Here is a 22049-nt window from a genome sequence, read left to right as displayed (position 1 = left end):
AGAGACATTAAAGCACATTACATCCAAATGCACCAAAGGTTGCAAAACTACTAGATGTGGGTGCAGAAAACGTGGTTTGAATTGTACGAACTTGTGCATAAATTTTACTGAGGAAGAAGTAGAGGAGCAAATATGCTGCAAACTCGGTACAGTTACGTTTGAAAACGACAGTGATTCTGAAAATGCGTATTTAGAGACTGATTTAATAAGTGAAGACAAACAACCTGCAACAAAAAGGTTCAGAGCTGACAGTGAAGTCGAATGAATTACCCAATTTTAACTTTTAAACCAATGTATGTAAAGAAAATAAAAAAAGTAAAGTTCAAGAAACATTGCAAAATTTAATACGACAGGTGATGAAAAAATCGACTTACTTTATCAAAGCAGTAACACAGATTAGATTAATATTTTATATCATATTTGTACGAAAAATAGAATAAAAATCAATATTGTTAATTATAAAAATACAAACAATTATAATTAATATAAGGAATTATAATAATATAATGTGTACAAAATTACTTGAAATTTAATTAGTTATAAAAAATTATAAGCATTATTACATCATTGATATAAAATGAATAAAAAATGATTTACTGGGATTTTCCGAGATTTTCCGAGGTTTCCGGGGGAGGGAGTGAAAATTACTGCGACAGACTATTCCAGCCAAACTAAAAAAAGCAATAAATGCACTCAATTTTTCCTTTTTCCGAGGTTTCTCATATTTTCCGGCCAGTGAAAACTATGTAGGTATTCATATTTCCACGAGCTACCCCAGATTAAAAAAAGAGGCTTCTAGCTGCAATGGAAGTCGAGGTAATGTAAATTTTTCCTACGTGTTTTAATTTGAAGTTCCGATGTCGAAAAAAAAAACGGAGCTGAAACAGTTGTCCTATCCACTTTCCTATGTCGATCTTTCGAAAGTACCTTCGTTTCTAAGGGCTGTAAGTTTAGAAAAATTGGATGAATTTTATAGCTATAAGTTTCAGTATAAAGTTTAGATTTTCATTCAAAATTTGTGCAAATTTTACTTCTTAATGTTGATAAACAATGGAGAGACAATTTTTTAAAAAATAGTCTCTAACTTCGTTCCTATTGGTCATAGAAGGTTTTTTTTAATGTGAGTTTTTTTTTTACCAGCTATCTAATGGTTGTACGTACAAGTCTGTAGCTTGAAAAATATAAAAGTTATTACAATTGTTTATAAGTAAAGAACATACACCTTTTTCAAACGTTTATTTTATAAATAATTTTGATGAAAACGCAATATGCATTTAACTTCTGAGATAGTTTAAGTCTTAAAGAATCCTATGAAATTTGCTATCATACATCATTGCTAACATCAATAACAATCTCTATGATTCCTTCTTCTGTTGCAAGGAATATAGTATTACATGTAGCGATATTGAGCATTAGGGATTTTCTAAGGTTGATACGGCTACCTGTCATAATCTTGTCTCCTCCAGAATCCATGGGACAGACTAGCAGTTTGGTGTGAGATGCTGGAAATATTTTCGTACTCGCCTGGGGTAATACATTTTGAGATAATGACCTTGCCATTTTATTTATCAGGTGTTTCGCGTTATTTTAAGCAGATTACATATCCTTAGTTCCAGTTGTTACAGATATTCGGTTGCCAAGGCCTTGTTTGTATTAGGTAGAGTTCAGAAGGCGATAAATCAGAAACAACCTCTTTTATCCTTTTAAAATAGTAGTACAAAATTCAATAAGTTCACGGTACACCTGGTACTCATTAAAAAAGCATTCGGTATCATATAAAAATAATAGTAACAAGTAAAATAAAAATATCTGCTTACCAAAACTGGAGATTTGTTCTTAATTATTTGATTCTGTCGGAATTGTTTATCCTTTCCTACACATAGAATGTTGATGTCAAAACTGAAATCTACAAAGAGTAGACACCAAGATTCCTGAGCCTTCATTTGAAAAGACATGTCAACTATCGTTCCTCTTGTAGAAAATTCACCAGCGGTAAAAACTGTTCCGTTTCTGCACGTCATGAATTTTCCTACGTGTGTGACGTCTTAAACAAGAAAAAAGATTAATTTTTTATCCACTGGAAAATTAAGTATGTTGCGAAAATTTTGTAAACAATTTCATGATTGCCTATTATTAAAAAAAGAGCTACCAAAAAAATCCTAATTAGAGCAGGGTTTGGAATAAGTTAACATTATTTTGCTTGGTTAGTCACTAGCCTCCAATATGCACTGCTGGACATAGCCCTCTCACATGCCCAGTTATATTTTTGGTATTGATATTCTTTCAATCACTTCTACTACTTCTGATCTTTTGCGTATAGATATTGCATAACGTAGAGTAACCCCTAACATTATTCTTCCCATTGCTCTTCTCGGCAACTTGTAGTTAAGAAATCTTCTACAAGAATTACTAAAACAACGTCTACCATAATTGATTACATTGTCTCAGATTTCCCAACTCTTGATGTTCGCTCTACAATTATTAATGCAGGACTTTCTGATCATGAAGTAGTATATACCAAGTTTACAGTAACACTCTTTGTAAACCCTCTTCCAAAACCCGACGTTTAGGTAGGATTCTTTTAGCTCAGAACTTTCTTAAATTTCAAAATTTATGCTTGCTTCTAGGTGGCACTTCTCTTCGTTGGAGGTGGACTATAATTTCAGTCAATTTTTGGATAAGCTTGTATGTATTTTCTTTAATTACAATTAAAGGTATTATTATATTAATATAAAGGACTAACAAAGGTATCCGTACATCAGTGAAGAATCTCCGTTCGCTACTTTACATCAAGAAATTTACTACCGATATCTCTGTCACTGAATATATCACCAAGTAGGAAGGGTGGGGAGGTTTGAGACACTGGGAACCTTGAGACAATTCAAATTATCCGCCTCAAACTATCTTGTCAGAGGTGCTACAAACACAGAACACCAGAACGTCGTCCACCAACTGTCAACACTCTATTTTAAAGGTGGCGTATTTATTGTACAAGTGTGTGTTTACAGGTGAAAAAAGTAAGTATTTTGTATGGTTTTTGGATAGTTAAATCAGTTTGTAGTGTAGTAATTAGAAAAGTGAGTGTGTAGACGAAATTGTTAGTTAATTAAGAGTGTTTTTAAGATAAATTGGAATATTTAAGTCTATAATTTGCCTAGAAAAAATCGGAATTTTTCATTAATTGATGCATAGGGAGGCTTGAGACAACATACAGGTGGGTGCTTTGAGATATTTCTCAATGCTCTCGCTACATTATTTTAATTTCTTTTTGTAATAAAGAATACGTTTTATGCATAAATTGTTTTGTTTTCAGAATGCTGTTTAGGTGGACAAGCAAAACAGGCAAAAAACGTCAGCCAATAAACGAGGGTGCACTAAAAACTACAGTTCAAACACTGGTTCAAAATGAAGGAAAAAACTTAAGAGAAACTGCTAGAACTTACATCATTGACAAAGAAACACTTAGAATGTATTACAGGAAGTATAATGAAAGTGATGACAGAGACACTTTTAAATTTAGGCCCCAATATAACACATCCCAAAATTTTTTCTGATGATGAAGAACTTGCATTGGAGGTATGCTTAATAGATTTGGCCGGTTTAAATTATGGAATAGGCTTAAAAGATCTTCGCAAATTTGTGTTCCTATATGCGACGTCCCGCAAAATTGGACTAGTAAGGCGATAGCTAGTAAAGATTGTGTGAGAGGTTTTCTATATTGCCATGAAAATCTCTCTTTACGGAAACCTGAAGCAACAAGTTTGAGTAGATCGACGGCTTTTAACAAAAAGAACGTAACAGATTTTTTCGATAACTTGCATTCTGTTATGAATAAATACAAATTTGGTCCCGAAGCTATTTGTAACATAGATGAAACAGGCATTACAACAGTACATCATCCAACAAAAATAATTGCTAAAAAAGGTATTAAGCACGTTTCAATAGTAACCAGCGGAGAAAGAGGAATCACCGTTACTTTGTGTTGTGCAAAAAATGCAATAGGCAATAAATTGCTTCCATTTTTTGTGTTTCCCCGTGTCAAACCTAGACAAGAAATGCTGATAGGAGCTCCTCCGGGGTCCTTTATAGCTGCTTATCCTAGTGGATGGATAACTATGGAAAATTTTCAGCTGTTTCTGAAACAATTTATAAAATACGTGAAATGTAGCTAAGAAAATCCAGTTTTGATGCTTTTGGACAACCACGACAGTCATTTGTAACCTAATGGACTAAATATATGTAGAGATAATGGTATTATAATGTTAAAGTTTACACCACATACTAGTCATAAACTACAACCATTGGACCGAACAGTATATGGACCCTTCAAAACATATTGTGATATTGCTGCAGACGAACAAATCCAGGAGTACCACTAACCATTTATAATTTACCTACAATAGTTAACATAGCATTTACACTTGCATTTAGTTCTGTTAACAAACAAAAAGGGTTTCAGTGCACCGGAATTTATCCTTGAAACAGAATAATTTTCACAGACGCCGACTTCGCTGGCACATACGTCACAGATACACCAGAACCACAGGTTGACCACGAAACACCCAATGTTTCATCTGACAAAAATTTACATGTAGGAGAAACGAATGACCATAAACCATCAACATCCACATGTTCCCATGGTATGTCAGTATTAACCCCTCACACACCTGAAAAGCAAACACCGTTAACTCCACATGATGTGCAGCCATACCCAAAAGCAGCTCCTCGCAAAGTAATAAAACGTGCTAGACAACCAGGTAAAACTATCATCGCTACAGACACTCCCATTAAAACACAAATAGAGGAAGCATATGAAATGAGGAAGTTAAGATGTAAGTAAAAAAGTAGTAAAAGCAAAGAAAATAGAGAAAATGAATTTATAAAAAAAACTTAATTAGACAAGAACAGCCGCGTTTTTAAGAAAATCGATCGAGCTCGCAGGATTCAACCTCATACATCAACATCTTCAGAATCATCAGTTAACATGTCTTCTTCCCACTCTAGTCTAGATATATCTGATGTGAATGATGATGACGCTAAAGAAGTTTTTGATGAACCTTTTTCAAACAAGCCGGTTACAGGTGACTACATCTTAGTAAGATTTGCCACTAAAAGCAAAGTCTATCATTATGTTGGTTGTATTTTGAAAACTGAGGGTGATGAGCATGAGGTCAGTTTCCTGAGAAAAAAAATCAAGCTACTTTGGTTATCTCGATGTCGAGGATATTCGAATAGTAAGCTCCGAGGATGTAATTAAACTTCCGCAACCTGATTACCTTAGTGGAACGGATAGGATGAATTTTACGTTTGATTTTAATTTTAGTAATTATGAAAATGTTTTGTAGTTTTCAGAAGTGATTGTTTTATAAATATAGTATGGGTAGCTGTTCTTTATTTCATAAATATTGTATCTGTTAGGTCTTCACTAAATAAAAGCCAAAATTGCATTAGAGTTACAGTTTTTTTTAAGAAGGTATTAGTCATAATCACAAATAAAATGAGTTCCACATAAAAATTGTCTCAATTCCCCCCACCTTCCTATAGAGAAACCTATCTAAAACTTATCAAAACAGCTGAAAAAGTTTACTATGAAAATCGTCTGGAAAGCTCTAAAATTGTTACAAAAGAAACTTGGCTCATAATAAACGATCTTCGAAATAAAACTAGCAAAGCTCAAACATTTTCCCTTCCCAACCCTGAAAATCCAAATGAATATTTCGCTAATGTGAGCAAAAATATAACATCAACTATTTTGCCACAAAAAAATTTCATTTCCTATCTCCCCAATTCAAAAAAGGTCTCTAATTCATTCTTTGTAAGACCAATCTTCCTGCAGTGCTGATACACTATTCATAAAAATTTTCTCAAATCTTCTTTTAAAAAATGTGTTAGAAGTTCTGGTCTCACTAATTAATGATTCCTTTGAAAAAGGTACCAGTGTGCCTAAAGACAGCCATTATTTTTCCTCTTTATAAGGGTGTTGAAAAATCTAATACCTTACTATACTTACTAACGGTACTATCCAAAATTATTGAGACACTTGTAAAAGCCCGACTTGTGTCGTTAAAAACATTTTATCATAAAATCAGCTCGGTTTTTTTATCTAATAAATGTACCAGTGATGCTATGTTTTCTCTGCTACATGAGAGAAAAATATCTCGTTTACCAAGTACGAAACAATAATAATTACACTGCCACTGTTTTTCGTGACTATGCTAAAGCTTTTTTACTGATTGAAATCAAACTTGGGGAATAGGAAATAACTGATACTGACTCTAGGTAAAAAAGCATTGTATGTGGAGTACCACATAGTTCGGTAATGAGCATTCTACTTTTCATTATCTTTATAAATGACATCACTAATTTAAAAATCGATGGAAATATTTTTCTTTTTACTAATGATACCAGTATCACCTGGAGCAACTCTTCATGCAACTAACTGATTTACTTACAATAAAAACCTGGTCAGACTCTTTAACCTTTGCTTCTTAATAACAGCCAGATCAGTAGCTATTTTTAAGTATTATAATTAATATTAATTTGTTAAGTAAGAAACTAGCCTCAGTCTGCTATGCACTAAGATCTGTTTTGAAGGAAATCAATTTAGCCTCTTCCAAACAACATATTTTTCTTTGTTCGAATCTCATCTTCGATATGGTCTTCCTTTTTGGGGTTCTAGTACAACTGCCCAATCTGATGTTGTTTTTAAATTATAAAAAAGAGCAACACGGTATCTATCTGGACTCAGAAAAACAATACATTCCGGAAGCTACTTCAAAAATCACGGAATTTTAACGCTTTATGTATTTTAGAAACTGTTTGCTTAATTCGGAAACACCTACATGTTTTTCCAGCAAGACCTAATCATGACTACTCTATCAGAAATTTAACCTTTGAATTTTATTTACCGATCTCGTCCACTTAGAGTTAGTAAGAGTTAGTAAAAGAATTTATATTATATTTTGCAAAAAAAATATAACAACCATCACCCTTTACAACATCTGCAACATCTTTCACCAAGTTCCGTAAAATGACAAAAGCCTATCTATCTGGAAGACTATTATTCAGTAGAAGAGTTTCTCAATAAATAACTAAGACACTACAGTATAGTTTGTTTCACGAAAAATGGTTGAGTGCTTAATGGTTACCTGAGTTGATCCTATTGTGTATACAAGAGTCTCTCAATAAACTACCGAAGTACACAGGATCGCACTTCAGAAAGTTTGTTATTTAATATATTTCATTTGTAGCTGTATAATACACGATTATAAAAATTTATTAAATTATTTCATATGGTATTTTCAGGTTCAGTGAATACACTTGATAATTGAACAATTTTTAATGCTACTTTCTACTACTTACTAAGGTACTTTTCTTCACACTTTTTACAGGTTTGGGACTGCCAGCAAAAAACTGGCGTGTTTAAAAGTTTTTGCTCTTCCTAATCGGATATCGTTAAAAATGTACAGTAATAATAGTTCTATTTACAGTATATACATACAAACGAATACATAATATACAAAAAATAATTGAATTGAAAAAAAAGTTAATATTTACAAAAAAAATACCCAAACTAACCAAAATATATTTATGAATTCCTAAATACCTAATTCTGTTTCGCTGTCGCTATCCTCTTTAAGATTAATAACAATTGGTTTAATTATGTGATTGAAAGTAACATATGAATTTTCTACGTTCATTACATGGCGTACTGAATTTTTCCAACTTTCTGGGGAGATATCATCAACACATTTCCTTATTAATTCGACTACACTACCACTTAAAGTCGTAGAAACATTTTGTGACCTAACATTTGACTTTAGTTGGTGCCACATAATATGCTCTATGGGATTAAATAAACAATAGTAGGGTGGAAGCCGTAACACTGTATGTCCCATGTCCTCGGCCAATGCGTCACAAACATATACTTTTTTAATAGAAAATGATTTTAACACTTCTAACAGTTCATTTTTTAAATAACTTTCTTCAAAATATATATCGTTTTCTAACAGGTAGTTTTGAATTTCAATTTTCGTGTTATTTGCACTTGGAGACTTATGTAATTGACGACTGTTGTAACTTGTATTGTCCATTACTATCACACTATTTTTAAGGAAGGTTAGGTATAAGACAATTCTTAAACCATTGCTGCCGTTGTATCCTCATGGTAGTCCACGCAGGAGTCTTTAATGTTCTTTGCAGAAAGCCATAAGGCATTTGGGACCCAACCATTTTCTGATCCTACATGTAAAATTGTTATTCTTTTCCCTTTGTTTGATGGAGCTTTTGTTTGACACATGTTGAAAGAATCGGACCATCATTTGCATGGTGTTTCATGAGAGTCAAACCATGTCTCGTCCAGATAAATTATTGGCGATCTTCTGTACAGTACTTTCTTATGGAAGTTATATATTCAGTACGCCACTTTTGTATATGGAAGTTATATATTCAGTACGCCACTTTTGTAAACGATGGCACTCCATAAGCACTTGCCTTTTGTCAATTGTACGATATCTGAAGCCCATTTTAGACAAAATCCTCCAAAGACTAATGCGGCTACAGTTTATTTGTGTATCATCATTAGTAAGCCGTTGTTATAAAGCATCTAATGTAGGTATCCTTTGCTCTTCGTACATTGTGTAAATTTTTCGTCTTATCCTTATCACTTTCGTCAATACATTTGGTAGAACCGGCATCCTTACGCTTCCTTCTTGACTTAATGGGATTTGATGTAATTCTTTTCACTGTGGTTAGAGGTATTTTCGTTAAATCAGATATATCACTGGCAGCAGTATTAGCAGTAAGTCCTCTTGTAAGTAAAGAACTATATATTGTTTTTACGATTTCTCTAGCGTCAGCAGATAAATGCTTTTTCTGTGCTGGAATACTGGAAGAAGCATCATCAATATTTTTCCACGGACGCCACATAATGCTGTTTTATAGGTATAAATAGGTATAACACTGGTAACACTTGTAACACTTTCAACTAAATGAAACAAAATGTATATTTAAAAATTTCTCATCGGTTTTATATACTTTTACAAATTATACAGAATAGAGGGAACCTGTATAATTATTCCAGGAAATACTTAACGATCAACAAATTTATTGTGGTCATTAAAAGATCAACTATTGATAGTAAAACTTACTGTTAAAATGTTTACAACTTTATGAAATAAAATGTATTCTAATCGTTTTTATAATTTTATACGATTTTTTAATCGTTTTTATATTACCAGGAATTTATTATACAAACAAGATAACGACACTCCACAGTAGCTTCAATTTTACCTGAATACTTACCTGCTCAACTAATGTTGACTAAGCTGGGGTACTTGCGGTCGGGTTTTATTGCAATATTAAGCACTCAACCATTTTTCGTGAAATAAACTATACCTTTATGTACAAGCAAATAAAGTATTTTTATCTATACTTGGGTATTATATGCAGCAACTTTAACTTATTAGTTCATAAGGTTTTATTATGTAATTTGCAATTTATTTAAATTTTATATTGAATTGTTTATTTTATTATCTTATATTTTGTGATATTGTCGATTTATGTAATTTCAGTAAAGTGTAATTGTTATTATTATTTCTGACTCTTGATAAGCTTTGTCCATAAAATTGTACAATTTTCAGTGACAGTAAAGCACATTTCTGTTTTATAATATTTTTCTTTTTAGACACATTTGAATTTTTGACCAAAAAGATCTTTAATCTTTCCAAATGCAGATGTTATAAATATATTAAAGCGACAGCTTTATATTTTTATATCTTTTGCTGGAAGATGTAAACTTTTCCACACTTTGTGTAGCGTAAAAGACAGAAAACAATATTAGTAAATTGTAAACGGCACCTTTTTACGTTTACCACTTACGTTGGTCCTTCTTGTTTGATTTTATATTCAGCTCTCACGTCTGATGAGGTCGTGAGAGCCCAAAATGACGTCATAATGCGGTGTTTTTTACTAATTCAAACACAGTCACTGACAAATCGTACTCCTACCATAGTAGGCGAGCGGTTTACCCCTCAAAAGACGCTTAGAAACAGAATATACCGACTAAAATTCTTTTTGCATTTCTAATGCACCAAACCTTTTTTTTCGATTCCATATATTTTTCCAAGATGGAATGAATTTTTTTTTAATATTTACAAGTGGGCCGGCAATTGTTATTAACAAATAACTTATACAAAAAAGCGATTTCACCGAATTGCTTCGGAATCAATTTTTTTAAGTGTAACTCATCAAAATAAACACTTTTTCTCTCTTGATAATTTTTCGAAAAATGCTTCCTTTTCGAGTTATTTGCATTTTTTTGTTGAAAAAATGCCTTAATTAGTGATTTTTGGGATTTTTTTTCTAAAAAACTACTAAATGAATTGCAATTCTACAAATAGCTTTATAATCTTTTAACCGTCGAGTACAAGTTAGAATATTTTGACAACGATAATTTTTTTCTATCTTGGTAAAAACGTAAACCCAAATATTTCGATTATGCCTTTCGAGCAGTCTACCGCTAAAAGTGTGTACAGCGGTTGTGGCGATACAAGCGTGCGGCGCGTAGAAATATTTGTTTCAATTTAAAAAATTAATTCAATACAAATATTACGTACAATTTATAAAAAAAAAGATATTTCCAATTATTTTTATATAGACATATTATAATTAAAACAATTAAAATTAATTTTTTACAATGCTATAATAATGTAATTTTTCTTTTAATATACGTGGTGACTATATTATTGAATGTTTTATTACAGTGAAATACATTAAGCAATATATAATTAATTTTCATTGAAAAATATAATAAAATTAAAATATAATATTAATTATACATCGTTTTCATTGTCAATAATTTGAAAATTTTCGTCAACAGCAACAGGATTTCCATCTAATAAGCTGATTTCATTGTCTTCAATACAGTCGTCTTTAACATTTTTACAATTCTCTGGTGTACATGCACATACTGCGCAGCATTCTAAATTATAGGAAATACAATTACAATTTTTCGTAGAACATTTTCCGGTACATGAGCAGAAATACTTATGTAACATATCTAAACTAGTTTCGCCTTCAAAATAATTAAAATCGAAACAATTATTTTCCATTGTCCAACCATGGGTTAATCGATCAAGAGATGAAATAATATTGTTTTTTGCTTGAATCCATTCATTTATTTGCCACTTTGCTCTTAAGTAATGTTGTAATAATGCTGGTTTCGAAGGTGGTAATTTTTCATTAGATGCATTTTTTTTAGCGCCTACAGCACCTCAACCGCTGTACACGCTTAGCGGGATACTCTCGAAAGGCATATTGGAAATATTTGGGTCCACGTTTTTAGCGAGATAGAAACCATTTATCCTTGTCAAAATATTCTAACTTGTACTCGACGGTTTAAAGATTATAAAGCTATTTGTAAAATTGCAATTCATTTAGCAGTTTTTTAGAAAAAAAATCCCAAAAATCACTAATTAAGGCATTTTTTCAACAAAAAAATGCAAATAACTCGAAAAGGAAGCATTTTTCGAAAACTTATCAAGAGAGAAAAAGTGTTTTGATGAGATACACCTAAAAAAATTGATTCCCAAACAATTTGGTGAAATTGCTTTTTTGTATAAGTTATTTGTTAATAACAAATGTCGGCCCACTTGTAAAAATTTAAAAAAAAATACATTTCATTTTGGAAAAATATATAGAATCGAATAAAAAAGGTTTGGTGCATTAGAAATGCAATAAGAATTTTAGTCGGTTGATGCTCTGCTTTTAGGGGTAAACCGCTCGCCTATAGTCTGTCTTTAAAAATACATCAAAGTGATATCAATACATCTTCCGGTTTTACTAAAAGCAATAGCACGCTTTAATTATTTAATACTTGTAGATGATCAAATGTACGGTATAAGAGAAACACCCGTATACTATTTACTAAAATCTAAAGATGAAACTCAACAGTTCGATTGATTTATTCTTTATTTGAATGTACTTACCTTCTCGTGGCTTTGGTATCTTCTGTTCTAAATAAATTTTATCAGAATTATCAAAGAAAAATTCGTTTATATAATTCGGATAAATTCCCATATTTGTATCAACGCCTAAAATAAACATAAAAATTAGTGAAAAGTATATTGAAACAAATATAGAAGTAGAAAAATAGTAAACAACTACATTTATTAAAAACAGAAACATCGTATATGTATGTACCGGGTGGTCCAATAAGCCGATCTCTCGGCTATACAGTGATGAGTGCCTTAACCGGCAAAATAACGCAAAAGATGGAAAACATAATACGTTGTGAAATAAAAAGAGATGAAAGTAGTAGAGGTGGGAAACTATCGATAGAAACCTCTAATTTACATTACATTATATTAGGACTATCGATAGTTTCCCACCTTTATACGTTAGCTTATGAGTAGTTGACTTCAGTCAGAATATTACAAGTATGACGTCGAACATTAAAATTTTTTAAATTTCGCATAAAGTAAAAACTAATTGAAGGCAATAAAGCAAATGTAAATAAACAGTTTAATTAGTAGTAATTTGATAATTAATTCTGTGTTGACGAATACAGAATAACAAGCTATGATAATTCTGTATTGAGAAGAGTGTATGCGACGTCTCAAATCATAGTTTATTTTTGATCAATACTTTAATTTTGGATAAAAAAATACTCCTACTTAAACTGTTTTTACTTACATTACGTGATACGTATTACTATGACTGAAGTCAACCAGCTCATAAGCTAACGTCTAAAGGTGAGAAATTTTCGATAATTCTAATGTAATGTAAAGTAAATTATAGGTTTATATCGATAATTTCTCACCTCTACTACTTTCATCTCTTTTTATTTCACAACCTATTATGTTTTCTATCTTTTGCGTTATTTTGCCGGTTCTTAAGGCACTCATCCCTGTATATCAGAAACTATTCATGTTATAACTTTAGGAGAAAAAAATTCCTTAGTAAAAGTGGCCAAGTGAAATCGCTGGAAATAAATTTCAAGTTTCTGGGTTAACCGCTAGGGGGCGTAACCTGTGAAGAAAAATTTGAAAACCAGTTTTTTGTGAAATATGCCCAATTATACCAAGTGTTAAATAAGTAAACAAATTCCGCACAAAGTTGTTCAAGTACTTTTTTTATTTTTTTAAATAAAGGGTGAGGGAGAGTGCGAAAGTATTGGTGAATAAATACCTATAACTTTGGTTTAGATCAACCGATTTTAACGAAATTAGTGTCATTAGAAAGAGTGTGGATGATTTAATTTACATCTACTATAAAATAATTGCAAGGAGGAAGGAATTTGACACAACAGATGTACCAGCTAATACGAGAGATATGGATAGAAGAAGAAATTCCCCAACAATGGAAGAAAAGTATAATCTACCCTATTCATAAAAAATGAGACAAACTGTTGTGTCAGAATTATAGAGGCATCTCTTTACTTTGTTCGGGATAAAAAATACTCACAAACATCATTAATCGAAGACTCCAACCTCTCACGGAAAAAATCATCGGGGAATATCAAGCAGGGTTTAGGCAAAATAGATCTACCATTGACCAACTATTTACAGTTAAACAAATACTAGCCAAAGCATGGGAATATGACATGGACGTTTACAATCTTTTTGTAGATTTTAAACAAGCCTATGATTCAATAGATAGAACAATTCTACCTAATATATTGGAAGAATTTGGCATACCATCAAAATTAATACGACTAGTGTAAATGACAATGATAGAAACAGAAGCACAGGTATGTATTCAGGGACAGATCACTGATGCGTTTACGATAACGCAAGGACTGAAACAAGGCGACGGACTAGCTCCAAAGCTCTTTAATCTTGTTCTTTAATATGTAATTAGATGCAGCATACGCAGATGATATAAACATAATAAGCAGAACAGTGAATGCAGCGGAAGAAACCTATGTTAAGTTGAAACAGAGTGCAGAAGCAGTAGGGCTAGCAATAAATACAAATAAATCAAAACTACTCATACAAACCAGATCAAATAGACCGGTACAACAACACTTTATTGACGATATAGAACATGTAAATAGATTCACATACCTAGGAATGGATCTGGTCGCAAGCAATGAAGAAGAACCGGAAATAAATAGAAGGCTTATGCTGGCAAATAAAGCCTATTTCGCGATGGGCCACATATTCAAATCGCGAGACGTACACCGGAAAACAAAACTCCGGGTCTATAAAACAATAATCAGGCCCATAGTAAGTTATGGTTGTGAAACATGGGTGCTGACACAGAAATCTGCCAATGCATTAGATGTGTTTGAAAGAAAAATATTACGTAGGATCCTGGGCCCAATAAGTGAAAACAACAACTGGCGAATTAGGTATAATAGAGAAATATACGAGCAATATAGCGATCCAACTCTAGCACAACACACTAAACTGCAGAGATTACGGTGGACAGGGCACGTGGTCCGCATGCATGAGAATAGAATCCCCAGAAAATTATTAAATAAAAGAATGCAGGGAAAAAGACCTGTTGGAAGACCTAAAAAGAGATGGGAAGACGAAGTCGATGAGGATGCCAGGAACTGCCTGGGAAAGCGTTCATGGAAAAGAACAGCGGTAAATCGAGATGATTAGAGAAGCCTGTTGAAGGAGGCCAAGGCCCGATTTGGGCTGTAGTGCCATTGGATGGATGGATAAAATAATTGCATTTAGTTTTAATTTTCATGGGTAGAGGGTACTTTCGAATAGAAAAAATTAAAATTTGTTTTTCTTAAAAATGTTTAATAGAAACACCTATTTATTGTAAATTATAATGGAACTGGATTAAATTCGTAATAAAATGGCGCAAACCGCATGTTGATTGCTTTTGTAGAACTCGAGATATGAATAAAAACGCATAAACATAAGTAAGTATAGTATAGTTATAGTACAGATGCACATTTTATTTACGAAACATTTGTTTCTACGGCGTATATATTCTTGGTAAATCGATTTTTTTTTTGCGTTTTTACCCCCCTCTTAGGGGGAAGCCCGGGGGGCAAAATTCAGCCTGTTCGTATGATTTTTAGAGGTTGGGTGGCATTCTCGTCTGTGACGACTGGAGTATATATACGATTTACCCAACCCAAAACAGATACCGCCTGGTCTATTAGCAGAATACATAATGATGATTCAAACACTACGAAATTGCTAAGTGATTAGTGAGGAATAAAAACATTTGTAGGCAGTACTAGTAATGTAATTAGCCAGAAAAAGAAAACGTCTTCTTTAAACGTCCTAAGTACAGTGGACGTACGGCACAATGGGTGTAAAATTATAAGCTATTAGTAAATGTGAGTATTGCAAAAACATGAGAGGAGAAATTATCCACTGATAACACTCCCAATACTAACACTAACAAATTAAATTAATGTAGGATTATAATTTGAAACCAAAATTGAAATAAAAATAAAAATTTAAAATTGAAAATTAGTGAATAAAGTCTGTTGGCCACTGTCTCTTCAATCTTCGTCTGACTTCTGGTTGGAGGTGTAGTTGTCTTGCTTCCTCGTTGAGTTGGGCTGCCAGATGTTCTAAATAATTTCTTATTAGTCTGTTGATTTCGTTTTCGACTTAAGTTCCATTACTGGATTTATTTATTACTGTGGAAAGCATGTTTAATATCGCACTATTTTAATTTATTAGTTGTGAAAACAGCTTTGAATTCGTTAAGGAAACTCTTCACCATCTCTCCAATGTCAAAGTTTGTATTACTTACATGTGTTCCACTTGTTATTTGAGCGTAAGTTGCATGATTTTGGTTGTATTAGTTCGTATTTTTATGAAAATTATTTACATTTGTTCCACTTGTTGCTTGTGTGTAAGTCGCGTGATTTTGATTGCTTCGGTTTATTCTGTACTGTATTTCTATTATATTGCAGTTGCTTGTTCGCTGGAGTGTGCGATAATACTCCTCTTTCTCTGTTTCTACTGCTAATTAATTCTTAATACACCATGCATCCTTCTTAATTTGCGGTGTGTGCTCCATTGCAGAGAGCGCATATGGCAGGTGTGTCCCTAGGTTTTTTACAATCGGCTGACATATGGTTGCCTCTACATTTGACACAGTGATAAGGTCTATTACAGTATGTCTTAGGGTGTCCCTACAATTGGTATCTGGTACACTGGACAATATTATTCTGTTTATACGGTGGCTCAATAACTATTTTCGCGTTGTTTATAAATTGAATTTCATATATTTTTTTATTATTTTGATTAGGTTCTATATCGACGTAGAACATCATTAGAGGGTCCTTACTTACTCTGTGTTTTATATTTACAATATTGCGTACTATTGCGTATTATAGATGCCCATGTTTTTCTATTTCACTTTTTATTATATTAATGGGCACTGTATGATGTAGATTACGAATTACAACTCTGTATGCTCTATCCTCTTTCATTTGGTACGTATGATGCACAATTTATTTGCTGTTTAAATGTCTTACCAGTTTTCGGTATGTTTCAGAGTCCCGGGAATTTATTTTTATTGTGTTGTTTTTTAATGCTGTACAATAGTATGTCTCTGTTTTTGTTACTTCCGATAGGTTATTAACCATTTTATTGTATTCAGTAACACCATATATAAAAACTGGTGGGGGTTTAGAGGTTGCAGGAGTTTCGTTGGTATTTTCTGTACTATTATTGTTGTCGTTTTCGTTTTCGTTTTGTATAATCTAAAATTTATTGCTGGTGACTATCGTGTCTTCGTTTTCCGTTGGTGTCGGAGGATTAATTTTACGTTTTTTGTTGCTATGTGTATAGTTTGCCATTTGAGGATGTCCGATGACTCAATGTCGCTGATGTCCCCTGAAGATTCTTCACTTTGTAATGTATGTGTCATCTCAATAGAATCAGAAGCTTCATTTTAAGGTGTAGATAATGTCGGATTTATTTTAGGATTGTACTGACAGTTTGAGGAAGATTGTGATAGTACTTGGTTAGGAACATAATATATTGTTATTGGTGGGTTGTTTAAAATTTGTGCTGAATTTGGTTGAAAATTTGGTGGAAAAAGGACTTTTGGTCATTTTGGTTGAATTTGCTGTTGCTGATATTGAATATATATAGGTTGACCATTAACAGTAGCAGTATAAAACGGAACACTCACCGATAAATCTGGTGGAGCACTCATTTTAATTGTTAAAACTGTATATTTTAATTTTTAAATAGTTTATAAATAGTATATCACTTGATACACGACAATGACGGTAAAAACGAGGCCGGAACCCGTTTTTCACCACTATAAACTTTCTCCTAATTCGTATCGATGTTTACAGGTCGAGAGTCAAATGAATACTTTTTGATAATATATAAGTAGATGTAGATATATTAATTTTGTTATACGGGTGTAGGAAAGCGTAGTGGGCATATTTAGGTACATATTAATTTTCGGGCAGAAACGTATACAGATCTGCGATGACCTTTACACAATGAAGACTGAAATTGAGATATATACCATGGCCTAATACTAGCGCCTAGGCCAAGAGCGATGTAGAAAATACTTTCGACAGTTTATTAAATGAAGAATTTGCCAGAAAAGTAGTTGAACTAACAAAGACAGTTACAGCAATTGCCACAGAAATCACAAACGAGGAATTTGTTCAAATACTTCAAGAAATAAAGAAAGGTAAAGCATTGGCAGCAAATTATATCCCACTGAAATTGTGGACAGCGCAGAAAGACTTTTTTTAGGAGAATTATGAAGTGACAAAAGAAAGATAATCACAAAGAGTATGATAATGGTGTTGCTTAGGCATTTTTTTGTGTAATGCGATATATTGTGTGATATGCGAAAAGTTTATCTTCTACTTCGTTTAAGATTTGCCCAAAAAAATTTCTTATTATAAAATATGGCGAAAAAATGTTCAAGAATGAGAATAAAAGTCGGAATAGAACTTAATAATTTTGAGCAACTTGTAACATTCGCACTGATATTTGAATAGAAATTCAAACATTGCTAATCATCGTTGATGACGAACAATTCATGTCTATTTCTCAGAAGTATTTGATAACCTATTAGCTACTATATACATCAACTCTGACTTTGTCCCTTCAAAACGGTTTTCTTTTCAAAACAATAGTCCCGATCGACCACAGATCGCCAGAATCCACATTTCCGCTACACGTCCTTTTGTCTGGTCTCTTTAAAGAACCGATAAGAATATCGCGTGAGTTTTTTTTCTACGACCATTAACAGAAAACCGACAAAAGCAATAAAACCCCCGATAGTCAGGCTATCTGTCTCTCTTGACTCCTAGAGACTCCATTTGCGGGCATCCGCAAAAGAGCCGAGGGGAAAGATTGAGCCAATTATACGAAATCTTTTTTCGCGTGGCGCCGTCAGTAGGATTTCGAAGAATCGCGGATAGCGAGGATGACATACAATTGAACATGTACGAACTGATAAAGACGGACGTTGGGCTTTATGTACCATAAATATATAAGTATACTATAATAATATCGTTAAAAATATACTATATTTTTTTTTATTTAAAAATGCTTTATAACAGGTATATAATTAAAAAGACCCGTTCGGGCTACATCACAGATCGTTTTTTCCATTATCAGTGTATTATTACCAGGTATACATCAGTCAAGCCACTGAATATCTGGGTAAAAACCCTTAAAAAATACAAAATTTAATATGTGTTACATTTTTGTTGAAAAGATGGCCTGATGTTAAAGTATTTAACAGCTACCCTTCATGGCAACATAAAACTCCCAATAGGGATTCTTTCTACGTTCTTCGTTCAACCATATGAACAGGCAGGTTTTAGAAAAGGCTATTCAACTTCCGATCACCTGTTAACCACAAAAATATTAATAGAAAAATGTAACGAATACAAGTTTCCAGTTTTTCTAGCATTTGTAGACTACGAAAAAAGCTTTCGATACCATAGAACACACGGCCGTAATAAACGGAATGCAAAATTGTAGAATAGACAGCAGATATATTAACTTAATAAAAGAAACTATGAACCAAGCTACAGCTACATACTACCTAAATGAAAATGAACACACGAACCCTGTACCATTAAACAGGGAGATACTTTATCACCCAAACTGTTCACCTTAGTTTTGGAGGACGTTTTTAAAAACCTAAATTGGAAATATAAGGGAATAAACATCAATGACCGCTACCTCAGTAATCTACGATTTGCAGATGACATAATCCTGATAGCTACTGACCTACAAGAAATGCAAACCATGCTTTTAGAACTACATACCGAATCTTCTAAAATAGGACTGAAAATGAATTTAAACAAAACAAAAGTCATGCACTCTGAAGACACCGTGACAATAATAAACGATAAAGTTATGGAAAAAGTTGAAGAATATAATATACACTTAGGACAAAAAATAATACTAAATAGGGAAGTTCAAACTGAAGAAATAAAAAGAAGAAGAAAGTTAGCTTGGGCAGCATTCGGTAAACTGAACTATATACTCAGAAATCAACAAATTCAATTACATCTTAGGTCTAAAGTTTTTGATGTATGAATTATTCCGATATTAATTTATGCGACACAAACATGGACAATCACAAAAAAGAATATGAATATACTTAGAGTCACTCAACACGCGATGGAAAGAGCAATGCTAGGTATATCACTTAAGGACAAGAAAACAAACACATGGATAAGACAGAAAACCAAAGTCACCGATGTGGTGCAAAAATCATTAAAGTTGAAATGGGAATACGCTGGACATGTAGCTAGGAGCGATCTAAAAAAATGGCACAGATCAATTTTAACCTGGAGACCATACCAACACAAAAGACCCAGAGGCAGACCTCCTATGAGATGGACAGATGATCTGAAAAGGACTGCCGGGAAAAATTGGCTACAAGTAGCGTACAATAAAAAACAATGGCTAGACGAAGAAGAAGAAGAAGAAGGGATTCTTTCTGACCAACACACAATGTCTGAATGGGTTCTATAACAAACAAAAATTAGAAAAATTATAATTTAATTTTATAAACATAAATCGAAATTCAACATTAAAATTAAAAATTAAATCAAACATTAAAAAAAATATCCTAGTAAAATATGCTCTATTAGTTACATCAAAGTGTGCATCAAATTGTAATTTTTCATATTTAAAAGTGCCTAGTTATAAATTTTCATACATAAATGTTTACAAACATGAAAGTTATAGCGAAAAATAAAATTTTAATTTTGCACTTTAACACCCTGTATCTTTCTTAATATCAACATTTTATTAAAGCAATTTGGCTTAAATCGTAATATTTTAAAGTGTAGAATCTACTGTTTCTTTTTGTACAATTACTTAAGGACCACCCTGTATGTATATATATATATATATATATATATATATATATATATATATATATATATATATATATATATATATATATATATATATATACAAGAGTAAGAAAACAGAAGTACATGTGACTCGTTTGGAAAAAATGTCCTTATCTAATAAATGCTTCTCTGAAAATTTTAATATAATTTTGAAAACATTTAACACAAAAACAATTGAATTTATAAATAATTTAAAGTAGCGACCAATTACAAATAATCTTCAATGTCATAAATGCCAACTTAAAATTTTTATTTTTGACAATGTCTAAAAAAATGTAACAGATATATGGAAAATTAAATCAAAATGTGATATTTTTCAAGTTTCATATATAAATTATAAAGAAATAATATAATTATAAATTTTGCTTAGATTTTGAATTTCTGATCTTTTGTTTAAATTATTATTACTTTTGCTAATACAAACCATTTCCAAAAAAGTCCTTTTGAAGTTATTACTTTCACTACATAAAATTTTAATGTTATCAAAATCCATTTTGATAACATTCTCTGTACATGACCGTACCACCTTAGTTGTTGGGTACCAATATCGTCTACTATTGTATGTTTTACTTTGATAATTTTTGTTATTCTGTTGTTCGTTACTCTTTCCAGTCTAGATTTTCCAGCTGAACGTCTCCAGAAATCCATTTCCGTTGCCTTAAGTTTTCTCTTGTATCTTTCCTTTATTTTCCATACGTCACTACATTAGGTAATTATACTTTTAATGATTGTGTTATATATCTTGTGCTTGTTATTATTAGAGCTTGTTATTGATCCCAAAGGGATCAATAACAATTAGGGCTATTGAGAAGGGAAATTGCTTTTCTTGCTTGGTTGTTTTTCTCCTCAATTGTGTCGTCTACGTTGCTTTCTTTTGTGATGATATTACCCGGACTTACCCTGCCTATTCATTATCATTTGTATATTTTCTTCCATTTAATTTTAGATCTTTGCGTTATTTTTGCCATTTTTTAACCCTTTAAAAGCATGCTTCATTATTATTTTTATCTTTATCACGTTTTTTTCTTCGAATTATTTTAATCTTTCCACATCTGCTTTATTGGTTCTACTTGAAACTTAACTCATAATTATTAAAATAAGGTTTTGTTCTTTCTTATTGTCTGATGTTGACGTAATTTCCTGATCACGCTGCATCAAAAGCCTTCTATATTATTTATTTAACTATGTCTTGCATGGTTTATAATCTTTTCGCGCGTACCACTGACTTTTATGTAACTGCTGATGAATTTTTTTAGTTTATTTGCTCATAATTTCGCAGAAAATTATAATTTATTACACAGCGGAAATCATACCAAATTATAAATAAACCATTATAAATATGTTTTGAGAAGCTCTAAAAATATACTTTGAACGAATAAAAGCCCATTTTAATTATATATACGTAAAGTTGATGAAGAAATAACACTACTAATTAAAAATGTCATTTATCGTCTGGATACGCCTTATCCTGGATATTTCGCAAATATCGGGATCAAGTTTCGTTTTACAAAGACGGCCAAAAAGACAAGTTGAGCTCTGAGCTGTAACTGAAACTACTGAGAGTTTTATTACAGCAATTTAAGAAAATTGCAGGAATTTGCATACTCTAGTTGATGGAGTTCATAATTTCACCCACTCAGAAATTGTGCATAAACTTTATTTTGATTTCTTCACATAAAATTACACGGATTCGATTACGGCT

At 32.2% G+C, this 22049-nt stretch overlaps 2 protein-coding genes across 3 annotated transcripts in view; one reads left to right on the top strand and one right to left on the bottom strand.

Annotated features, from left to right (window-relative positions):
• Positions 1-22049, bottom strand: part of clos (closca) — a 418696-nt gene that overhangs the window by 12208 nt on the left and 384439 nt on the right. For both annotated transcript variants that reach the window (XM_072540165.1, XM_072540166.1), the window contains 2 exons: positions 11988-12092; positions 1818-2044 (listed from right to left, as the gene is read on the bottom strand). In XM_072540165.1, the coding sequence (XP_072396266.1) occupies positions 1818-2044; positions 11988-12092 (332 nt within the window). The remainder of the gene's footprint in view (positions 1-1817; positions 2045-11987; positions 12093-22049) is intronic.
• The window catches only part of LOC140447486 (RWD domain-containing protein 2A), a 409818-nt gene that overhangs the window by 21898 nt on the left and 365871 nt on the right, over positions 1-22049 (top strand). The window lies entirely within an intron of this gene.

This window comes from Diabrotica undecimpunctata, chromosome 8 (assembly GCF_040954645.1).
Source record: "Diabrotica undecimpunctata isolate CICGRU chromosome 8, icDiaUnde3, whole genome shotgun sequence".
In the NCBI taxonomy this organism is placed as follows: Eukaryota; Metazoa; Arthropoda; class Insecta; order Coleoptera; family Chrysomelidae; genus Diabrotica; species Diabrotica undecimpunctata.
This window is presented reverse-complemented; position numbering and strand designations above follow the sequence as displayed.